The sequence below is a fragment of the Hylobates moloch genome, unplaced genomic scaffold (genome assembly GCF_009828535.3).
Source record: "Hylobates moloch isolate HMO894 unplaced genomic scaffold, HMol_V3 SCAFFOLD_7, whole genome shotgun sequence".
Classification (NCBI taxonomy): Eukaryota; Metazoa; Chordata; class Mammalia; order Primates; family Hylobatidae; genus Hylobates; species Hylobates moloch.
This window is the reverse complement of record NW_026652282.1, coordinates 134,951,527-134,973,861: the sequence shown is the minus strand read 5'-3', so window position 1 is coordinate 134,973,861 and position 22,335 is coordinate 134,951,527. Positions and strand designations below refer to the sequence as shown.

Here is a 22,335-nt window from a genome sequence, read left to right as displayed (position 1 = left end):
TGCTAGCTTTGCCTCTTTCCTGGAAGACCAGGATGGGCACAGTGCCAACTCTCAGTCCTGCAAGCCTAGACCAGCAGCCATCAGGTAAGGTTAGGGCCACTGCCCTAGTGCCCTATCCCATTGCCGGACACAGCCTTTGGGGCCCAGCCTCAGCTGCAGCACCCCAGGATCCCCCTCGAACTTCTCAGCTCCATGCCACTTTCACATCAGGTGATCACAGCAAGACAGGGAACTCCAGGGGGAGCCCTGACCAGGGGCAGTGGAAGAAGAGGGACGGGTGATATGTCTGCTCACCCAGAGAGCCCAGCACCAACCTACATGGACCCAAGCTGAGGTGGTAGAGAGGAGGGCATCGGAAGGCAGAGCCTGGGAAGAGATCCTGCTAGGAGGTCTCAGAGAACCTCTGCTGTAGGGACTACAGCCAGGGTTAGCAAGCAGGAGTCAGGGAGAAGATGCCTAGGGGCAGCCACATGACCGGTGGCTGGATGGGCAAATGGCTCCTGGGGCACAAAGGTACAATGGGAAGAAGCTGTGCATTCCCATGCTGTAAGCGTCTGCCCCGTTTCACTCACCAATCCACCAGTGGCATGGCCACTTTGCTGTGGGTGTGTGGAGCATTTGGCAAGTCCTAGTAAGGAACAATCTTTCTTGACTCCCATAAACCCTAAGAAGGTGTAGGTCAGGTAAGGTTATGTCATGCTCAGGGTCAGGTTCCAGCCACAGCTGAGGGCTGAGGGGAATGGGTGGACATGGGGCAGGGAGCTGGAAGAACACTCGAGAGATAGCAGGTAAATGAGACATGGCTTTACTCAGCAGCAGCTCTCTTACACAGCTTTCTCAAACTAGCTTTCTCATTAGCAGCTTACTCTCACACCGTCTGCCCTGACTCGGCTGCTTAGTCTGGTGGCCCCTACGCACAGCTGTGTGGCCAGCTCTCCCTTGCCTTCAGGGTCAGCAGCTTAATTCTTTCTCTCCCTGGGCACGGGCAAGCCAAGCTGTGTCCTGGCTCCCCTCTGTCCTGGCTCCCCTCTGTCCATCTGCAAAGACAGACAGCTCTTGCTCTCTCTATTTCTCTAGGTTCCCATGCACCCGCCATGTCAAGCTGTGTTGAGCTGAGCGAAGCCCAAAGAGACATGTCCCCCATACACAGCGTCAACAGGGCAGTTATACCTTTTACAGACAATAGTGGTTTAGAGCCAAGTATGAACTTACACAAACAGGTTTTATAAGAAGTGGAGGTGTGCACCTGTGCACCAGACTCATTGAGTCATGCAGGCCTGGATATCCCCCTCTGCCTATTCCTCGACCAAAGCACATCCAGGTACCTTACAGGATACTAGAACCCAAAACCAGGAGACTTCCCCAGGGAACCCAAGTTGGTCAGGGGCAGTGTTTGCTCTTGAACTCAGGTGCTAAGGCCATGTCCAAAGCTGACATGAAGTTGTCACACACAGTGGCATCGGTGCCACACTAATGCCAGGACTGAGACACCAGCCTTTATTGGAAGACGCAGTTCCCCCCTTTCTGGTGAGAAGGCAGCCTGGAGGGGGACGACCTGGGCCCCGGCCTTCTTTGGTCTGAGATCTCAGCGGGCCTGTGTTTCCTTCCTCAGCTCCAGTGCCGCTTCAGTCTCTGCTGTCCCTGCTGATAGGAAGAGCGACAGCACAGCAGCCCAGGAGGATGCAAAGGCAGACCCAAAGGGGTAAGGCATGAGCAGACAGTGCTGGACTTCTGGGGTGCAGAGAGGCAGCTTGGGCTGTGTGTCCATTGGCCTTTGGCTGGGAAGGTGAGGCCAGCAAGGTTTGTGAGCTGGCCCGAGGCACAAAGCAAGGGCAGAAGCCCCAACCGGAACCCTCTGGCTTCTGGGGCCAGGGAGCTTTCCACTAAACTCTGTTGCCTTGGCCAGGAAGTACATCATAGTCAGAAAGGGTCTTTCAGTCAGCAACCACTCTGACAGCAACTGCCTTTTGCTGGAGGCTGGAGCACGCAGACAAATCAGAAACACCGCCGCCCTCCAGGAACTCTCAGGCGGGGGTGGGCAAAGGCTGGTCCAGATTAGAGCAATACATCAGAGCTAGAGCAGGGGAAGGGGGCTTCATGGGGACTGTATGTAGCTGGGTGTGGTCAGCGATGAGTGTCCTTGTCGGGGAGTGCTGGAAGAGGAGGCTTAGTAAACTAGGTAGGGCTTGATTGGCCTCTTGTACTGTGATATTGGAGCCCACTGCGTGCACAGCCCTCTACTCACAGTGTCTCATATGGTTCTCCTCACAGTCTCTCAAAGGTTTATGCCTAATTACAACAAAACCCAAAAGCCTGGGGCCTAGGTCTCTGTGCCTCCTGGGAAGGACAGTGCTCTGAAGAAAACAGCCGCAGCTGAGATAGAGTGACAGCGGTGAGGAGGGTACTACTTAGCTGGGTGGAAAAGGCAACTCAGGCGAGCTCCTCTAAAGAGGAGGAGCCAACTCTAGAAAGAACACGGTGGAGAGAGCTGTACATAAGGAACCACAAACCAACTAACCCTGAGGTGGGAACGTGCTTAGCATGTTCCAAAGGACAGAGTGGCTGGAGCTTGGCCAGTGAGGAGAGCCATAGATGGAGCAGGGCCTTGGTAAGCCATGATTAAGAGATTGGATCTTATTTCAAGTTTTAAGCCAAAGGGGAGTCTGATGTGATTTAGGTGTTTAAAAGGTGAATGCATGTTTGCATTTTCATACCACATTGCTGTTGCTTTTTTACTTAAACCAAGATGCTGGGGGCTGGGGTGGGCAATGGATATCTAAGGTATGAGGCCTTATTGTATTTCTTTTCTCATTAAAATTGCACTGACAATTAACAATCAGTGAAAACAATAGCTGACACCAATACTGTGCTGTGCTAGGTGCCTTACAGCCTTCCCAGCAACCTTGTGAGATGGGTAAGGTGGGAAACTGAAGCACAGAAAGATTAAGTGACTTAGCCAAGGCCTTATAAGTGGCAGAGCTGAGTTCCAAGGGAAGAGGCTCTAAGAAAATCCTCAGGAGAAACTACGAAAAACTAGTTTATGAAATCTTGTCTTTGGAGCCTAGTCTCAAGACCCAGAATCACTAACTTACAGCTGGTTAACATGGTTAACATGCTGTCTGATCTCACGTTAATTCTCCCCAAACGTGGAAAAGGATAAGGCTTCTTATTATGCAACTTGACAGAGGAGAAAATTGAGGGACTCATTCCTGTGATGAACACACTTAGGAACAGAGCCCAGATCCAGCCAACTCTAGAGCCAGGCTCACACTACTTTCTCTGATGTTTAAATGTCTGCAAAATCAGAGGTGTTTTTCTTTTTTTTTGAGATGGAGTTTCACTCTGTCGCCCCAGCTGGGGTGTAGTGGCACGATCTCAACTCACTGCAACCTCTGCCTCCCGGGTTCAAACGATTCTCCTGCCTCAGCCTCCGAAGTAGCTGGGATTACAGGCACGTGCCACCACGCCCAGCTAATTTTTATGTTTTTACTAGGGATGGGGTTTCACTACGTTGGCCAGGCTGGTCTCAAACTCCTGATATCAAGTGATCCACCCATCTTGGCCTCCCAAATTGCTGGGATTACAGGCGTGAGCCACTGTGCCTGGGCAATACAAACTTTCTTGATTACAGTGTTTCACAACTCTGGGGCTGTACTTGAGAATCACCTAGGAAGTACTGAAATACACTGTTGATGAAAAAGGCCGTACTCTGTAAAATATTTGAAGAAATTCTGAGCCAAATGTTAGGACTATGACCCATGACACAGCCTCAGGAGGTCCTGAGAGCATGTGCCCAGGGTGGTTCAGTTACAGCTTGGTTTTTTATGTTCTAGGGAGACATAAGACATCAATCAATACATGTGAGGTATACATTAGTTAGGTCCAGAAAGACTGGACACCTCAAAGCTGGGGGTGTGGTGGGGGTGGGGGTGGGGTTCCAGGTCATAGGTGGATTCAGAGATTTTCTGATTGGCAATTGGTTGAAAGAGTTGTTATTCTCTAAAGACCTGGAATCAATAGAAAGGAGTGCCTGGATTAAAGATAAGGGGTTGTGGAGACCAGGGTTCTTATATAGATGAAGTCTCGTAAGTGGCCGCCCTTAGAAGCAATAGATGGCCAATGTTTCTTATTCAGACCTTTAAAAGGCGCTAGACTCTCGGCTAAACTCGTCAGATCAGAAAAAGTCCTGGAAAGGGAAGGAGATTCTCTACAGAATGTAAATTTCCCCCAGGAGAGACAGCTTTGCAGGGTCATTTCAAAATATGTCAAAAAATATATTTTGGTGTAAAATACTTCAATTTCTTTCATTACCTGCTCTCTGTCATGTGATGCTATACTAGAGTCAGGTTGGAATTTGGCATATTATTGCTTCAAGGAGTCTGTTTTGTCAGTCTGAATATCTCTCTCAATGTTAATACTGGTCAGTTGGGCATGAATTCCAAAGGGAGGAGAATATATTAAGGCATGTCTGACCTTCCCCTTTCTCATCATGACCTGAACTAGTTTTTCACGTTGTGTCCCCTTGGCTGAGAGAAGTGTCCATTCATTCAGCTGGGGAGCTTATAATTTTATTTTTGGTTTACAACACAACAAAAACTTTCCGAAGTCCCAGGTAGAGATTTGGATTTTATTTTTCTGGGGTGGGTCTCCATCACGTGTGTCTTTTTCAAAGCTCTCCAGTTTATTTTCCTTCCAGGCTACGTTGAGAACCATTGTTCTCAGGTAGTGGTTCTGAACCAGGGGCATCTCCCAAACCCTCCAGCCTGCTACGATACAATGTCTGGAGCCATTTTTGGTTGTCAAAACTGGGAGTGGGAGACACTACTGGCTTCTTATATGCCGAGATCTGGGATGCTACTAAATCTCCTACAGTGAACAGGATAGCACCTGCCCCACATCCCCCAACACACACCATAGAATTATGGGGTTCAAAATGGTAATAGTGCTAAGGTTGACAAACCCTGCTCTAGAGCTTTGACGATCTATTTGGGAAGATAGAAGGGACGATAAAGAAAAAGGGATGGGACAGAACCACACCCCTCGCCTTCCCCGGAGTCTGGATAGCGGGCGCAGGACGTGTGCGCCTGCGCGAATGCGCGCTCGCCACCAGCGTACGCGAGGCGTGCGCGCCTGTGCACCTCGGCGAGCACGCGCCCGTAGTGAGTACGCCTGCGCAGGCCGCCATTTCTTGAAGCCCCGAACTCGGTCGCAGTGCCCGCCGGGAAAATGCGACTGTCCACAAAGTGAAATGGCCGACCGGGACGAGCTCGGCCTCGGCGGGGATTCTCCTGAGGCCATGCCCGTGCCGGCCGCCAGAGGTCGCCCGAGGATCACGAATGGGCCCGAGGAGCTGGCTGCCCCTTCCCCCGCGTAAGGTATGAAGCCGCGGCCGGAGTGGCCTTGGGGTGACCGCGCGTGGACCGTCGTCGGCGGGAGGAAGCGCGGTCCCGCGAGGGGCCGAACGGGGCTCCTGCGGCTTGAGCTTGTTTGGCAGGGAGCCCTGGAGGCCATGGCCTCTGGGACACCGGACACGGGTCGTCAGGGCTGCCCAGGGGAAGGGGGTGTGGACGTGCAGACAGGGAGGGCAGCTGGACCCTCCAACCACGCTGGGCCCTCGGGCTGACCGGGGCTGGTCTGTGGGGCTCAGTGAGGAGGGGCTTCGTTCCCTAGGAGTTTGATGAGGGAGTGCCATGGGGGTGGCGTCATCCTGAAATCTTGCAGGACAGTGGAGCCTTACTTTCCCTAGGTTACAACACAGTTTTAACTGTCCCAAACTGTGGGGACTCTGCCCTATTCCACCTTGGGCCGCTCCATCACACTGAAGGGAGAGGCGGTATAGTATAGTAGTTGAGAGCCTGGACTCTGGTGCTTTGGGTTTCAGTGCAAGCTCTGTCACTTACAAGCAACGTGACCTTGGGCATGTTACTCATCTTCTCTGTGCCTCAGGTTCCTCACGTGTAGAATAGTGGTAATCATGCCTCCTATCATATAGGGTTGTTGAAATGGCCAAATCGGTTTGTATATGCAAAGCATGTGGGACATTTAAATCTGCCAGCTAAGTGAAGCAGCACCAGACGAATATCTCCTCCTCTCAGAGGTGTTCAGGGACACCTGGAAAGCTAACTTTACCAGCTTTATTGGTTTGATTTCATTTGACATGACACGATATCTCATCTCCTTCCTACTAAACTTTTGTCATCAAATTTTACATCTGGAACATGCTGTTTTCCTCATGATGTTGCAAGCATGGGCCTCTCAAGTTTCTATTTTTTCTGCATGAGGATCAGGTGAAGTTTAGGCACCACATTTCCTCACCACTGGCAACCGTTGTTGGCCAGTGGAGGAGTCTAGCGGAGGCAGTACAAGAGTGGAAGTGGCAGCTGGGTGCAGGTGGCTCATTCCCACCTGTAATCCTATACTTCGAGACGCCGAGGTGGGAAGACCACTTGAGTTCCGGGGATTGAGATCAGCGTGGGCAACAGTGAGATGTGGTGAATGAGCCACCTGCACCCAGCTGACACTTCTACTCTTGTATATCATATACATATGATGTCTATCATATACATATGATGTCTGTCATATACATATGATGTCTATCATATATATATATATATTTTTTTTTGAAACAATGTTTCAGTTCTGTCGCCCCAGACTGGAGTGCAATAGGGGTGATCTCGGCTTACTGCAACCTCTGCCTCCTGGGCTCAAGTGATTCTCCTGCCTTAACCTCCCAAGTAGCTGGGACTACAGGCACACACCACTGCACCTGGCTTATTTTTGTATATTTTTGTAGGGATGGGTTTTTGCCATGTTGTGCAGGCTGGTCTCAAACTCCTGACCTCACCTGATCCACCCACTTCTGCCTCCCAAAGTACTGAAATTACAGGCGTGAACCACTACGCCGGGACTCCAATTTTTTTTTTTTTTTTTTTTTTTTAAAGAATGGCAGTGTGTAGATTATGGTTGTGTTAGGAGTTGACAGTGGCTGTACTAGGCTACTGGATCTTTGGTCCAATTACATTCAGAAGGAAAGGCTTCAGAGAAATTAATCCCAAATCCAAAGTCCCGTTGGTCACCATCCCCTGTGTTACCTTGCCTATCTCTAACCACTTGACTTCCAGGAAGTTCATGAGGGGCTTGGACAGGATAGCTGGGAAGTAATTCCCCTGGATGTTACATTGTCCAGCAGAGCTTCCTGTGAGTGTTTGCCTAAGATTTCCTTTTTATGACGCACATAGGTCATATCTCCTAAAATCACAGTGGCCCTGCCACAGGCCTAGGAACGAAGAAGCCTTGTTCATCCATTTGTCCCTGTGTCACAGTGGAGCCCAAATTTCTCTTTGGGGAGAATCCTGGCTCTATCCACGAACTTGGTGAGGGCAACCTCGACTAGTGTATTTCTACAGAGGACGTGGGACAGGACGGGACTCTGATTAAATCCATAGTAAAGCTAACTCAGGGCTACCACAGTAGGGAGACAAGCTCTTCAGGCCTTGTATGTTTGTCTTTGGCTCAAGCAAGCATGTCACTGACAGAGATTGAGTGGGTGTGTCAGGGCACCCTGCTGGCAACCCTGGGACTGGTGTTACCTGTGCAGAGCACTTTTGGATTTGCATGGGCTGCAGCAGACCCTAAGGGTGGAAGCAGCACAGAGAAGCACAGGCCCAATGGGATGGTTCCCCACAGTTACTGTGTGGCGTCACACTCACTTGCCTGCAGTTCTGCCTGGTGCAGCTGGAGGTGGCAATTAGCTTGTTGTACCTGCTGGAGAAGTGTAGTCCCCTCGACCTCCACCTGAGGCTGAAGAATCATATTGCTTTCAGGGCATACTTTCCAAAAAGTGTGGCCTCTGTTCGCCTTGTTATTCCAGCTTGAAGGCAGGAAGCCTGCCTAGACAAAGTTAGCTCCTATATACAAAGAGTCTCAGGGTAGTTTGTAGCGTGTTCTTGTCTCGGGGTAGCCCCCACCAGCTATTGAAGGCAGGCTGGTGATGTTGGGAAGGTTATATTCAGAGTGAGCTAGGATCGAGGTGATGGCGAACTAGATTTTCATTCTGAAATGCTGGGCTCACTCTCTTAGTAGCCCAACTTGGTGTTTGCCCCTGGCCTAGTAGACTCTGGAAGCAGTACCTTGCACCTCGGTGTGGGGCTGGTGATGGCAGGGGTGTGGAAGTGGAGGATCAGCTAGCAGCCTCTTTCCCACGGTACCCAGATTGGAGGGTGCAACGCAATCATGGGGTGAGGCCAGGGAAGACCCCTGAAGAGCTCGATGCCTGAGACATCGTGGGGAAGCCCCGTCCTTCTTGCTGGATTCAGGGGTGGCAAAAGCCAAAAATTGGAGGGCCAGGTGCAATGGCACATGCCTGTAATCCCTGCACTTTGGGAGGCCAAGGCAGGAGGATCGCTTGAGACCAGCCTGGGCAACATGGTGAAACCTTGTCTGTACAGGAAAAAAAAAATACAAACATTAGCTGGGTGTGGTAGTGTGGACCTGTAGTCTCTGTTACTCGGAAGGCTGAGATGGGAGGATGGCTTGAGCCCGAGAGGCAGAGGTTGCAGTGAGCCGAGATGGTGCCACTGCACTCCAGCCCGGGCGACAGAGTGAGACCCTGCCTCCAAAAAACAACAACAACATCGGAGGCTTCGGCTTCGTCTGTTACACGTGGAGGCCTGTTCAGTGAGAAGGGAGCAGCGATGCTGGGCTCCTACCAAGGAGGAGACTATCTGCTCCCTGGAATTGGGGCTGTGCCTGGCTCCTTTCTGCCCCGCTTTCAGGGATATGAGTCCCTCCAAGTCCACAGGAGGTGACAGCCAGCTTGCATCCTGGGGCTGAGGCAGGGTTAGTTTCAGAGCACTGTTTTCATAAGGGTGCTTATTCTTCTTCAGGACCTTGGCTGATTATGAGGGGAAGAGCGTGGCCACCAAGGTTGGAGAGGCCTGGCAGGAGAGGCCTGGAGCCCCAAGAGGTGGCCAAGGAGACCCAGCTGTACCCACTCAGCAACCTGCAGATCCCAGCACCCCAGAGCAGCAGAGCAGCCCCAGCGGATCTGAGCAACTTGTTGGACAAGAGAGTTGTGGCAGCAGGTAAGGGCTGAGCTGCAGTGGGCTCTGCCTCTAGAGCCCATGTTTTTGTTGGGGTCTGCGACCCACATAGGAACCACTTCCCCACACCCTGTGCCAATACCCGACACATTGCACACCCAGGCTCCTGTTCTGTGAGTGGGTCATGGTGGTGATTCCCTGGTCCTAGAGCAGTGTCATCAGGCTTCTTGTGGCTCAGGGAGCTGGGAGGGGACTGTGATAGGAGGATGTGTCTGTCCCCAGGTGTGAGAAGCCCTGGCTAATTCCCAGTGCATGGGGCAGGAAGGAAGGCTGTCTCTCAGAGTACAGGTGGGGGTCCTGGGCAGAGTGAGGGCTATTTGTGTGGGTAAAATGCCATTGTCAGAGAAGGACAGAGTGAAAGAGCAAATAAAAAAGAGGGTAAAAGTGCCAAAGTGACAGAGTGAAGCAGAGAGATAGAGGCCAGAGGGAGAGAAAGGGAGCATGTGTGAGCAGGCATGAGAGAGTGGCACAGGATGTGACTGGCCAAGTGTTGGTGTGTGCCAGTGTGCATGAGCAAGAGGACAAACGTGCCTGTTACTGGAGCTGACCATGTGGCATTGGTGTGAGAGTTTCAAGTCAGGCTCTCTTGAAGGCATCTTGCCTGCCAGCACAAACACTGCATGTCCATGCAGCTCTGGACACGTCAACAGGCCAGTGATTCCAGGGGTGCAAAGCGAACAGTTTCTTACACAAGACAGAAATGTAGAAGGAGAGAGCTAAGACTCATATAGCCCCGAGAGAGGAGCTGGTGGAATCCAGCAGGGCATCTGCTGTGGGGAGCAGGTGGAGCCTGGGGCTCCTTTTGCAGGGATGAAAGAAACACAGTCATCTGCCTTCTTTGCTCTGGGGCTTCTTGTACCACAGAGGTTCCATAATTATTAATAGTTAGATAGGAGGTTATTTTTAGGGCCTGGCTCAACTGTTAGATAACAAGTTTTACCTTCTAAGAATATCTAGCCCATCTTGTGACTTTCTGTCACATTGTGTGGCTTCTAGAACTAGTCAGTGTTCCATGCAGAAGGGGTATAAAAAGTGAGGCTTGTGGATGAAGGAGGAGGTGAGTGGTTCTGGGTTTTGTTTTCGTTTTGCAAGGGGAGTGTCAGGAAAGGCTTTCTTTACAGGGAGAGTGATGTTGGAGCTGAGGGAGATTTTGCCAGATGGATGTGCTTGGGAAGGCATTCCGAGTAGAGGCTCACAAAGTGTGTAGGGAACATCACAAAGGAAGGTTAATCCAGCCTGGCTTGGCAGGAAGCACTGAGTAGGGGCTGCGCAGGCACCTGCTCCTAGGCTGAGGAGTGTGACCCACATCCTGAGGGCCCTGGGAGCCACTGATGGTTTTCCTGCAGGAGAGTGCCACAGCCAGACTTGAGTCCAAAGAAGATCCCTCCATTGCCCTGTGGAGGACCAGGCCAGGGGAGTATACGACAAGACAAGGCAGGAGGCCATATTGGAGACTGTTTGCTTACACCAGGGGCGAGGTGATAAGGCTGCAAGTATTTTTGACTTATTAAAGGTAAAAGTGGGCTTGGCTTGGTGGCTCACACCTATAATCCCAGCACTTTGGGAGGCCAAGGTGGCAGTATTGTTTGAGCCCAGGAGTTTGAGACTATCCTGGGGAACATAGCGAGACCCCATTTCTACAAAAAATTTAAAAAACATTAGCCAGGTGTGGTGGCACATGCCTGTAGTACCAGCTACTTGGGAGGCTGAGGTGGGAGGATTGTTTGAGCCTTGCATGTGGAGGATACAGGGACCCATGTTCCTGCCATTGCACTCCAGCCTGGGTAACAAAACAAGATCCTGTCTCCAAAATAAAAATAAAAAAAATACAGATAACAGTGAGGGAAAAGTGGTAGCCAAGGTTGCTCCCCAGATTTCAGGGCTAGGCAGTTGGATGGGTGGTGACAGGAACTAGCTGAGGGTAAGGAGTTTGGGGGCAGGCCTGCTGAGAGATGCACAGAGATGCTAAGGTCATTGGGCCATGCCGAATGAGAAGTGCCTGTAGGGGCTCCAGCCAGTGATGTCCAGTAGGCTACTGAGTAAACAAATCTGGAATTGAGCAAAGATCTGACCTGGGGCTAGAGAGCTGGGAGTTGTCAGCTCATAGGAAGTCACTAAAGAGAATGGATGAGGTTGCCTGGAGAATGCCTTTGGAAGGCAGTGTGTACAAAGCATGTATTCTCGGCTTTTCTCTGCAAGCTTCCAGGGCCACTTGTCCAGCCAAGCCCTTGGCTGGGTGGGTAAGTCCATGTGGTTCAGGGGTGCTGAGGGAGCCTTCCTTTTGGGATGTACATCTAAAGCCACCTGCTTCATCAGCTGACATTTATCTCCATTTTCTGCTCTTCTTTTGCCTCAAAAAGAAAAAAAAGAGGGGATATTAATTATTGATCCCCTAAAACCCTAGCTGAATATATAAAATGAAAAGAAGTAAAAATATGAGAGAAGCAAAGGCAGATGGACCATAATTTTGGAAAATAATTCCAAAAGGTCTTGAGGAGGAAGAGGAGCTACAGAGAGGTATTGAGAAGGAAAATTTTGGATAAATGGAAGAATCAGGAAAGACTACTGTCATGGAAAACAAGCCACGCTGAGCTAACTTTCCAGTGCTCTGTAGATCCTGAAATAGGCCCATCAGATTTGGCTGTGTAGAACTCATGACTGCCTTGAGGGGAGTAGGTTGGGGCAGTGGGAAAGGCTGTAGTTGGATTATAATGGATTGAGGAGGGAGCGGAAGATAAGCAGGTGCTGTTGATGGGGTACACACTCTGAAACTGGCTGTGACGTGATGGATGTGGGAGGGGTGAGCAGATAATTACAGCTACAAGATAATGGGGAAGGTTTCCTATAGGTGAAAGCAACGTGTCTATGTTAGGTAAAGGCTGGGCAGAGGGTGCCTACATGACCAGTCCCCGATAAAATCCTTGGACTCTGAGTCTCTAATGAATTGCCCTGGTCAACAGCATTTCACACTTGTTGTCACAACTCACTGCTGAGGGGAACTGAGTGAATCCTGTGTGACCCACTGGGAGAGGACTCTGGAAGCTTATGCCCGGGTTTCCTCAGAAATTTGCCCTGTGTGCTTTTCCCTTTGCTGATTTTGCTTCGTATCTTTTCATTATAATAAACCATAGCCTTGAGTGTGATGATGTGCTGTGTCCTGTGAGTTCTTCTTGTGAATCACCAAATCCAGGGATGCTCTTGGGGACCCCTGACACAGATGGGCAGGATCAGAACTTTATGCCATAACAAGGACTTTAGATTTTCTTTCGAGGGCAGAGAGGAGCCAGGAAGGTTTGAAGCAGGGGAATGATGCGGCAAGGGTATTGCTTTGCGATGGGGTCTCCAGTGGAGTCAGAAGAGTGGACTGAAGTGGGCAGAGTGGAGCAGGGAGAAGAGAATCCTCCATGGAAGAAATGATGGGGCCTGGACTAGGGGACTAGCTGTGGAGATGGAGACAGGACTGTAAAATAAGTAGAAGAGATCCCAAATTGGATGACAGGTAAGACGTCGTAGAGCAGTGAGGGAGAGGGAAGTGACAATTTAGAAAGCCACATTTCTGGTCGAGTGACAGAGTGGAGTATGTGACCCCTCCTGGCTTAGGTGGTGGCCAAAGTATCTCTAACCTGCCTCTATACTGCCTGCAACTGACTGAAAAATTCCTGGTCCATGGAGATCCCAAGCTGACAAGGGCACCTGAGGCAAGCCTCTGGCTTTCAGGTGGAGGCCCTGCCTAGGCTGGCCTGGCTGGATTGCCCTGGCACACTGTGCTGTTTTGCTGAGGCAGACAGCAGCACTCTGCAAGTGCTCCTCTCCTGTTCCTCTTAGTGGTCTAAATCCTGTAGCATGCTGGGGTGCGACTGTAGACAAATCCTCTTTCCAGGCCACCTGGGGTTCTCTATTTGCAGTCTCTGGGTCTGGTCACTGGCATGGCATCTCAGTAGGCTAGGTTCATCAGGAAGGGTCGACTATGTCATGGCACCTGATGGGCAGCATTTAGAGTCTGTGGGCCAGGGGCTTAAGGGCTGCTTACTGCTAATAGTTCTAAGTAGCAAGCATTCCCTCAGCCCTAGTCTGGGCACACGCCAGGAAGAAAGCCACTAGATGCGCTCTCCTAGTGGATAACTAGCCTGGGGTTCCAAGAAGGGAAGGGACGGGCAGAGTGAGAGCTTCCAGAGACGTAGGCAACAACAGTAGCGGAACTTCGAGGGAGAGTGGATGGAAAAATCGAAAAAAAATCCTTGTCATTATTTTTAAATGTCCGAATTGACCAGATTAGAATCTTTGAGAGTCTAGACACTAGGGAGTTCTCATGGGTGGGCCAGTTACTATATCATATGGAGGGAGAGTAGATATGACCCAGCACGAGAGGACCAGAGGGGAGTCAGTGCTAAGGGTAAAACCTTAGCCCTGGGAGATTGAGTTTTTCATCAGTTTGCAAGTTTTCACTTTAATACTCTACTGTTTCCATCATTTCAGATGACTGGGGATGATAAGGACAATGTAATTTGGGGGATAAAGGAAGAACTCATTTTATTTCTTGAATGACTTTACTGGGGAAATGGATTCCTTAGTCATGTGAAAGAAGCGGTAGAATTCCACATGTGGGGAATACTTGTTCTAACAAAAGCTTAATGACATTAGTGGCAATGATCCTTTTATATAAGGGAAAGCTTCAAGCCAGTGAGAAAAACATAAATAAACTAGTAAGAACATATTTATAACCATGAGATTTGGGTGCAGAATAAAATCAAATTGGCAGTTAAGGAAAGGTCCTAAACATCTGTATATTAACAATATTCCATCAGTGAGCAATGTGAATTTCCCGTAATTGAAATGATGATTGATAACCTTGTATTGTTCTTATCTAATATAAGGCAAAGCAGCACTGGGGCTTTGATAAAGAGCAATATCTCATGTGCACTGAGGACACTGAAAACCTGCTAGAAATTCTATGGAATTTCTAAAATATTTATATTAAGGACATTTTACCCATTATAGACTAATTTAGGGAAGTTTCTGCATTTTTTTTTATTTGACAATGCTTCCAATGCAATTTATACAATATTAAATAAGACTAATTAATTTTTGCACCTTTCTTGTTACAAGGTGAAAGAACTAATCCTTTGAGATTTTCCAGAAGGTCCCTGGCAAATCCCAAAGCCAGTTTTACGTATAAAATATATTTAAGGTTTGATTGTGGGGAGGCAAATGTTAAGAGTTGTCAGGAGTTCTTGAACATTTGATTGAATAGCATTATGGGTTAGTGAGAAATACTACTTGGTTAGCTAGTGAATCAGAGTTATAAAAATTTTAAAGTAAACATATGAGATAACATGATTGTAAAGAATCTTCCCTTCCTTTAAAATTGAAAAGACTTTTAAAAAATAACTAAGGACATAATAAAGTGAACATACAGATAGGTCATTAGAGTATTTTGATAAGACATAAAATCTTTGCCTCTTAGGCAGATTACTCAGAAGAAAAACAGACCATTTATAACTTTTTATTAGGGACAGACTAATGATCAAGATTTTTTTTTTTTTTTGAGACGGAGTCTTGCTCTGTTGCCCAGGCTGGAGTGCAGTGGCGCGATCACCATGTTGGCCAGGCTGGTCTCGAACTCCTGACCTCAGTGAACTGCCCACCTCAGCCTCCTAAAGTGCCAGGATGACAGGCGTGGGCCACTGCACCTAGCCTAAGAAAATTTTGTTATGTTAACAGAGAAACCAACATTTAAATTTTATACAATTATAATATTTGATATTAGTTCTTTTTTGAAAATCTTATAAATACACTGAATAAATACTAGTTTTAACCATGACAAATAAAATTCCTTTTCTGTGAACGTTTTCTAATTTTAAAGATATTTGTTTACATTTTGTCTCACACATTTTTAAATTATTTGTCATTTTAATTCGGGACAAAGCTATTCTCTTTTTCCTTAGGAAAAGCATATTTGCATACCTTGCGTACAAAGTTGTTTCCCTTTGCCATTTTTGCCATTATTACTTTTAGTAGTTTCATTTATATATATATATATATATATATATATACTTATTTACTTATTATAATTTTAACCATTAATAACTTGTCTTTTACAGAGAAAACAGGAGGTAGGTAATTTTGAAATATCATATACCAGCATTTTGTAGCAGACTAGTAAAGCTTCTGAATATACATCTCATAACTTTTTATAGTTATATACTTTTTATAGTACCATTCTGCAATGTGGACAAATGAACACATTTAACAGATCCAAATATAGTCACACTGTACCATAAAAAAAGAAGCAAAAAGTATATAAACTCAAAATTAGGTCTAGTGACTAAGTATTTTATCTTCTTTATAAATGATATTTAATGAATTTAGTTAACTTAATTCAGCATAAGTCTAAGGTTTTAAGTTACCAAAAAGATTTTAGAAACTGCCTTTAAGCTTACATCTTATAAAACATAATTACTGTTGAAATAAAGTTTGCCAGAATAATGACTCAGTTTGGTTAAAAGCAAATTTAAATTTTTATAATCTTAAACATGTAGTAGATATAATACTAGCTTATTCAACATGTAAACCTGTTTAAGAGGAATATACTCAAGTAGGGTAAAAATGTATGCTTGTATTCTGTTGTATTATATGTAATGCTGATAACTCAGACACATAGGTGTCTATTAAACTAACAATATTAAACTAGTTTTGTTTGCCAAAAGTTTACGTAAATTCTGTGAACTTGAATTTTAAAAGCATTTGGGTTAGTTTTTATAAGAATACTTTTGTTGTTTACATTGAAAGTATTAGAAGTTGTTTCCTTAATTTATGAGAGCTTTATAATTATTTAATTTATATAAGTACTTATTTATCTCTAAGTCAATTAGAATAGAGGATAAGGGATTTTGTAAATTAATTTGGTAATGCCATCTGGAGGTACTGAAATATTACACATATACAACATACATGTATACTAAACGTACAGACAGACACAAATAGAGATCTAATGGCGAGCCCTCAATGGGGGCAGGGGGCCTGAAGCTCTACTGGCTATAGGTAGTTGAGAGGCCTGAGTGGGAAGGGGAAAGCCTGGTGAAGAATAGGTAGGGGTATGTAGGAGGTAGAGGCGTTGAAGGGGACAGATGAAAAGATTCAGGGAGCTGAAGGGAAGGTCCAAGGTGGTGAAAAGAAGGGAAGAGAGATGCGGTAGGAAGATGGGAAGGGAGAATCTTAGATGAGCAGGTTTGGGGAGACCCCAGGTTCCCTAATAAGGTCACTGAAGTTCCAAATTACCCTTCGTGATTACCTTTTTTTGCCAGTTTTGGAAATACTGGACAGAATGAGTGCCACAGGGGCAGAGCATGTAGTCAGCAAGGGAGGAGGAGGAGGAGGAGGAGGAGGAGGAGGAGGAAGGGCACCCAGTAGATTGAGAGTTACCTGTGGGAAGAGGCAGATCAAATAGAGAAAGGAGCCAGGCTGAACAGTCTCATTAGAAAGTTCTGCACGCAGTCGTCATCTGGGAGCCAAAGTTTCTCTTCAGTCCTCATTGAAGAGCTGAAGGGCTTTCCTTGTGCAATCTCTAGACAAGGTGTCAAGGGAAACAATGAGGCCTCAGAAAAGAGCCAGGAATTTGGAGTAAATCTCCACTCAAAAGGAACCAAGAAAACTTCTATCCAGGACGATTCTGGCTAAAATTGAAAAGAACCAGGAAGAGTCCTGCTCAACAGAGTCAGGGGTTAAATCCCCACTCAAAAAGAGCTAGGAAGACTTCTGTCTGCGAAGATTCTTGCTCAAACAGAAAAGAACTGGGAAGAGCTCATTTAACAGAATCAAAGTAACTGAATCACAGAACCATAAAAAGTGTCCAATAAAAGCAAATACCGTCTCCGGGCAGGGTGCAATGGCTCACACCTGTAATCCCAGCACTTGAGAAGCTGAGGGAGGAAGATCACTTGAGCCCAAGAGTTCGAGACCAGCCTGGGTAACATAGCGAGACTCCTATATCTGTAACAATTTTAAAAATTAGCCAGGCGTGGTGCTGTGTGCCTATAGTCCCAGCTACCTGGGAGGCTGAAGTGGTGGAGGATTGCTTGAGTTCAGGAGTTTGAGGCTGCAGTGAACTATTATTGCACCACTGCACTCCAGCTTGGGTGACAGAGTGAGACCCTGTCTCAAAAACAAAAAACAAATATGGATTTAGATAAAGAGAGACTTTTATTTTATTTTATTATTTTTGAGACAGAGCCTTCCTCTGTCACCTAGGCTGGAGTGTAGGTGCCATCTCAGCTCACTGCAAGCACCACCTCCCGGGCTCAAGCAATTCTCCTGCCTCAGCCTCCTGAGTAGCTGGAATTACAGGCGTGCGCCGCCATGCCCAGCTAATTTTTGAATTTTTAGTAGAGATGGGGTTTCGCCATGTCGGCCAGGCTGGTCTTGAACTCCTGACCCCAAGTGATTCACCCGCCTTGGCCTCCCAAAGTGCTGGGATTACAGATGTGAGCCACCATGCCTGGCCAATACTTTATTTAAAAAGACCATTGCAATAGGGACGATGCTGCAACCTCAGGACTTGCAAACATCATAAAATAATACAAAAACATCACAAAATAATACAAAAAAAAGCCTTTTTTTTTTTTTTTTTTTTTTTTTTTTTTTTGGTAGGGAGTAGTAAGTAGAGCTAGCAGCTCAGCTACTTTCAAGGGCCAGTGGGCAAGCAAAGGGGAACCTGTTTGGCATGACCAGAAATGTGTTTCCCTGTGGTCAGCCGATTCTCAGGATAAGCTACTAAGTGGGGCATGTTCTGCATTTCAGCACTTAACCAGGAGCAAGCAAAGTTCAGGCCCTGTGGGGAGGAGAGAAGCCTGCCTAACATTCTGTCAAGGCAAAGGAGAGGGTAGAAAGCAGACAGCTGTGAACACTTGATCATCCTCCAGGCAATAATCCATTCTGGGTTTCTGGCTTAAGACTCTTGAGAAGCAAGGGGAAACATAGCTGGTAGGAGCAGCAGGCTCACCTATACGTAGTTCCATGAGGTAGCCTTAGGGACTTCTGCCGCCTTCCAAAACTCAGCACGTCCCAAACCATCTTTACCAACACAGCTTCTCACCAAAAACAACCAAATAAAACAAATTAACTAATGTACTAATTTTGCATCTCCCCCTGTGTTGCTCATCTCAAAAAACTGTTATCACCTCATTGACTCAGGCTCTCAACCAGGGAGGTAGAAGAAATGTTTGGGGGCATGTTAAATGTAACACCTGTGAGACATGTAAGAGGTGAGGTGCAGGACGCAGGTACATGGTGATAAAAGAAAAACCTCAGCCGAATTAAATTTAAAGCAGTTTCATTGAGCAATGAACTATTTGTGAATCGGGCAGCCCCCAGAATCACCGCAGATTCACAGAGACTCCAGCGCAGCTACATGGTGGAAGATTTATAGATTAAAAAAAAGGTAGGGGGGAAATGACGTACAGAAACTGGAAGTGAGGTACAGAACGGCTGGATTGGTTACAGGTTAGGCGTATGCCTTATTTGAACAGTTTGAACACTCACCAGTGTATGAATGGTTGAAGTATGGCCGCTGGGATTGGCCAAGACAATTAGCTATTGTTACAGATACACACTCCTAAGTTAGGTTTTCAATTTTGTCTGCCCGTAGGTTACAGTTTATCCACAAAGACTCAAATATAGAACTATGGAGTCCTTCTCAGGCCGTATTTAATTTGCTTTAACAATTCCCCCTTTTTGGTCATTTTCTCAACTTTGAGAGATTGACAAAAACCTTAGTTATTGATATCACTGTTACCATTGTAAATGTACTTATATGGTCTTGAAACCCACTGGGAAACAGGAGGACAGTGGGTTTTGTAAGGAGAGAATAAGGACTGAGTAGAAGGTACCTCTTTATGCTAGAATGTTCTGTTTACAGGACAAAAACAAAACCTGGTCTGTTTTAAGAACTATTTGTTTCCTTAAAGTCTTAGTTTGATTATGTTACATTTAGCATGAGCGACTCCATTTTGTTTGGTTTGGTCTGTTGGGGCCTAGTGCATGAGCTTAGTCCAAAACAATGGCTTGCTATAATTTTGTTTAAAAAATTCCCCCTGGCCGGGCGTGGTGGCTCATGCCTATAATCCCAGCACTTAGGGAGGCTGAGGCGGGCGGATCATGAGGTCAGGAGATCAAGACCATCATGGCCAACATGGTGAAACCCCGTCTCTACTAAAAATACAAAAATTAGCCGGGCGTAGTGGCACGCGCCTGTAATCCCAGCTACTCGGGAGGCTGAGGCAAGAGAATCACTTGAACCTGGGAGTCAGAGGTTGCAGTGAGCCAAGATCACGCCCCTGCACTCCAGCCTGGTGACAGAGCGAGACTCCATCTAAAAAACAAACAAACAAACAAAAATTTCCCCTTATTGGCCAGGTTCTCACTTAGGTGAGAGTGTGACCAAAACTTAGGGCCTTAGCACCACTTTTAGTTACCATCATTTTAGGTTTTCCAGTCTCAGCATGTCATTCATAGGTTATGATGTCCTCATAATCACACATTTCTTTCAGTTTTGTTATTCCAGTTGAAGAGAGACCATTTGACATTTCAGAGATGGCTGCATGCAAACATTTAAAACCTTTGAGAGAATACAGTGCACTGGGGAGACTATTATGACTATCGGTATGATAATACCCAGAGTTTGGAGTATGCTGTTTACCCGAGAGCCCCATAAAACAAACCACCTAAATCAAATAAAATAAAGAACGAGCTAGATGAAGAGTCTACTCGCTTCACTAAGTGATCTTTTCATTAATCCCCTATGACTGAATTTTTATAATCTGCACTTGATATACATATTAGAATTTTAGAAACCCCATATAATTTTGGAATATATATTAATATCATTCACTAAAAATATAACCTGAAGATTAAACATTATTTTTATTGGCCAAGCACGGTGGCTTATGCCTGTAACCCCAGCACTTTGGGAGGCTGAGGCGGGCGGATCACCTGAGGTCGGGAGTTCGAGAGCAGCCTGGCCAACATGATGAAACCCTGTCTCCACTAAAAATACAAAAATTAGCCAGGCATAGTGGCATGCACCTGTAATCCCAGCTACTCGGGAGGCTAAGACTGGAGAATCGCCTGAACCCAGGAGGTGGAGGTTGCAGTGAGCGGAGATCATGCCATTGCACTCCAGCCTGGGCAACGAGGGCGAAACTCAGTCTCAAAACAAAACAAAACAAAACAGTATTTTTATTTTGACAATGCGTCCCATGATTTTTATACCAAATAAGCCAAATGTCACTGTTCCATTAATGCATTATCGATGTCAAGCCTAATTCTTAAATAAAACCTTATAGACAAATGTATTCAATCTTAATCAGTTTGAACATAAGGTAAGAATTTTATAAACCTTTTATAACCCTTTACAATTTTTGTTAAAGAGCAGATTAGTGCTCTAAGAAAACCTGTTGTGCTTTTATTTCCGTGTTCAAGTTATGGAAAAACCGAATAATACCCTTTTAAATTTAGTCAGTATTTTCATACATATAATTTTTTACAAGGTTAATTTTTTTTTTTTTTTTTTTTTTAGACGGAGCCTTGCTCTGTCACCTAGGCTGGAGTGCAGTGGCATGATCTCGGCTCACTGCAACCTCTGTCTCCCCAGTTCAAGCAGTTCTCCTGCCTCAGCCTCTGGAGCAGCTGGGACTACAGGCGTGTGCCACCATACCTGGCTATTTTTTTTTTTTGTATGTTAGTAGAGACAGGCTGGTCTCGAACTCCTGACCTCAGGTGATCCACCTGCCTCAGCCTCCCAAAGTGCTGGGATTACAGGCATGAGCCACTGTGCCTGTCCTACAAGGTTAATTTTTATAAACCTTCCACAATTTGTTTAAACCTTTAGCTTTATTTAATTTAAAACAATCCTTTAACCCTTTAATCTAGGCAGAACAAATCCACATTCCCATACCTTCTTATAATCTTTTATCAAAAACACATTTCACTTTTCTTACCAGCCTTGCAGGTAAAACTGTTTCTTCAGTAGTCTCAATTACATGTTACAGTGTTAACTTTTAGGGACTTTTACTTTTGGTAAAAACCTTCGTAATTTCAGAATTTTAATTATGTACTAAGTGTGGAGCCTAGGACCCAGACAGAAATGCAGATAAGGTCTGACTCTTTCCAGCTTCTCACTCCATGTGTCTCAGGCCTTTCCTAACTGTAAAGCAGACAAGTTGTACCGTTAAGAGTTACAGTGGCATTTTATGAAGCATTTAGGAGTCCTAAACATCTTTAAATTATACAACATTTTTTGCATAAATTCCGTTTCATAAATTCTTTCACAACTTATACAGACTAAGACATTCTTGGACTTTCTGACTTGCCCTAAACATCCCTCTTTTTAAACAACCAGTCATTTTACTTTAGGACAAGAATTTACCATACAAGATCCTTTCTTATATAAAGTTTCTTTTCTTTATAACCTTCTTTGCATAACTAGGGAGCATGGCTAATTCCACATGTCCCCAGGCCTTATCTAGAATCTAATGCTCCAAAATAAATTGGGCAATTTTCAAAAGTCAAAGCAGTTTATGACCTTAAAGCATTTAGCAAACCTAATATCTGACCTGCATAATTTAAAACAAATATTTTTATTTTGCCAATAATTTTAAAGCTGTTTTTATTTCCCAAAGATTACTAAAGTTACATGAAGTAAAAGGCACTAGAGTTTTTATTTTTCTTTTAAAATATTTGATTTAAATGCTTATTTTTGTTTAAACCAATTAATTAGAGCTCCTTTGTATAACTATTACACACAACACATATATAACTACACAGACAGAAGATTACTACAGTAGTTGTAAGAGTTTTCATTTGCCAGTTTTTAAGTTTCTTAATTGGCTTTAGGATGGAGTCCTTGGAAGAACAGGGCCAGGAAAGGGTCATCAGTGCCTCCTGTTCTTCTGAGGAGTCCAGGCTGTTAGAGCTTGTATATCTGCTCTTAATTAAGCTGACTTTTAACCATAGCACTCTTTATAAATTCATTTTAAAATTTTTTATTACCCAACTTTAGCCAGGCAACATGGCCAATATTTCTGGCTTTTGAACTTTACTAAATGTAACTCCCAGGTGCTCAAAGGAAAATTTAAGACAGTCCATGGAGGAGAAGGGAATAGATAAGGTCATGCAGATATTAAACCAGAAAGGACTTATTTCCTAAGCCAGGAATCGAACCCAGACTGCCACTGTGAAA

At 45.8% G+C, this 22,335-nt stretch overlaps 1 protein-coding gene across 1 annotated transcript in view; it reads left to right on the top strand.

Moving 5' to 3' along the window:
• Positions 1 to 5,210: 5,210 nt before the first annotated feature.
• ZNF185 (zinc finger protein 185 with LIM domain) overlaps positions 5,211 to 22,335 on the top strand; it is a 34,801-nt gene continuing 17,676 nt past the window's right edge. The window contains exons 1-2 of the mRNA XM_032757948.2: positions 5,211 to 5,370; positions 8,886 to 9,083. Coding sequence (XP_032613839.1) covers positions 5,249 to 5,370; positions 8,886 to 9,083 — 320 coding nt within the window. The 5' untranslated portion in view covers positions 5,211 to 5,248. The remainder of the gene's footprint in view (positions 5,371 to 8,885; positions 9,084 to 22,335) is intronic.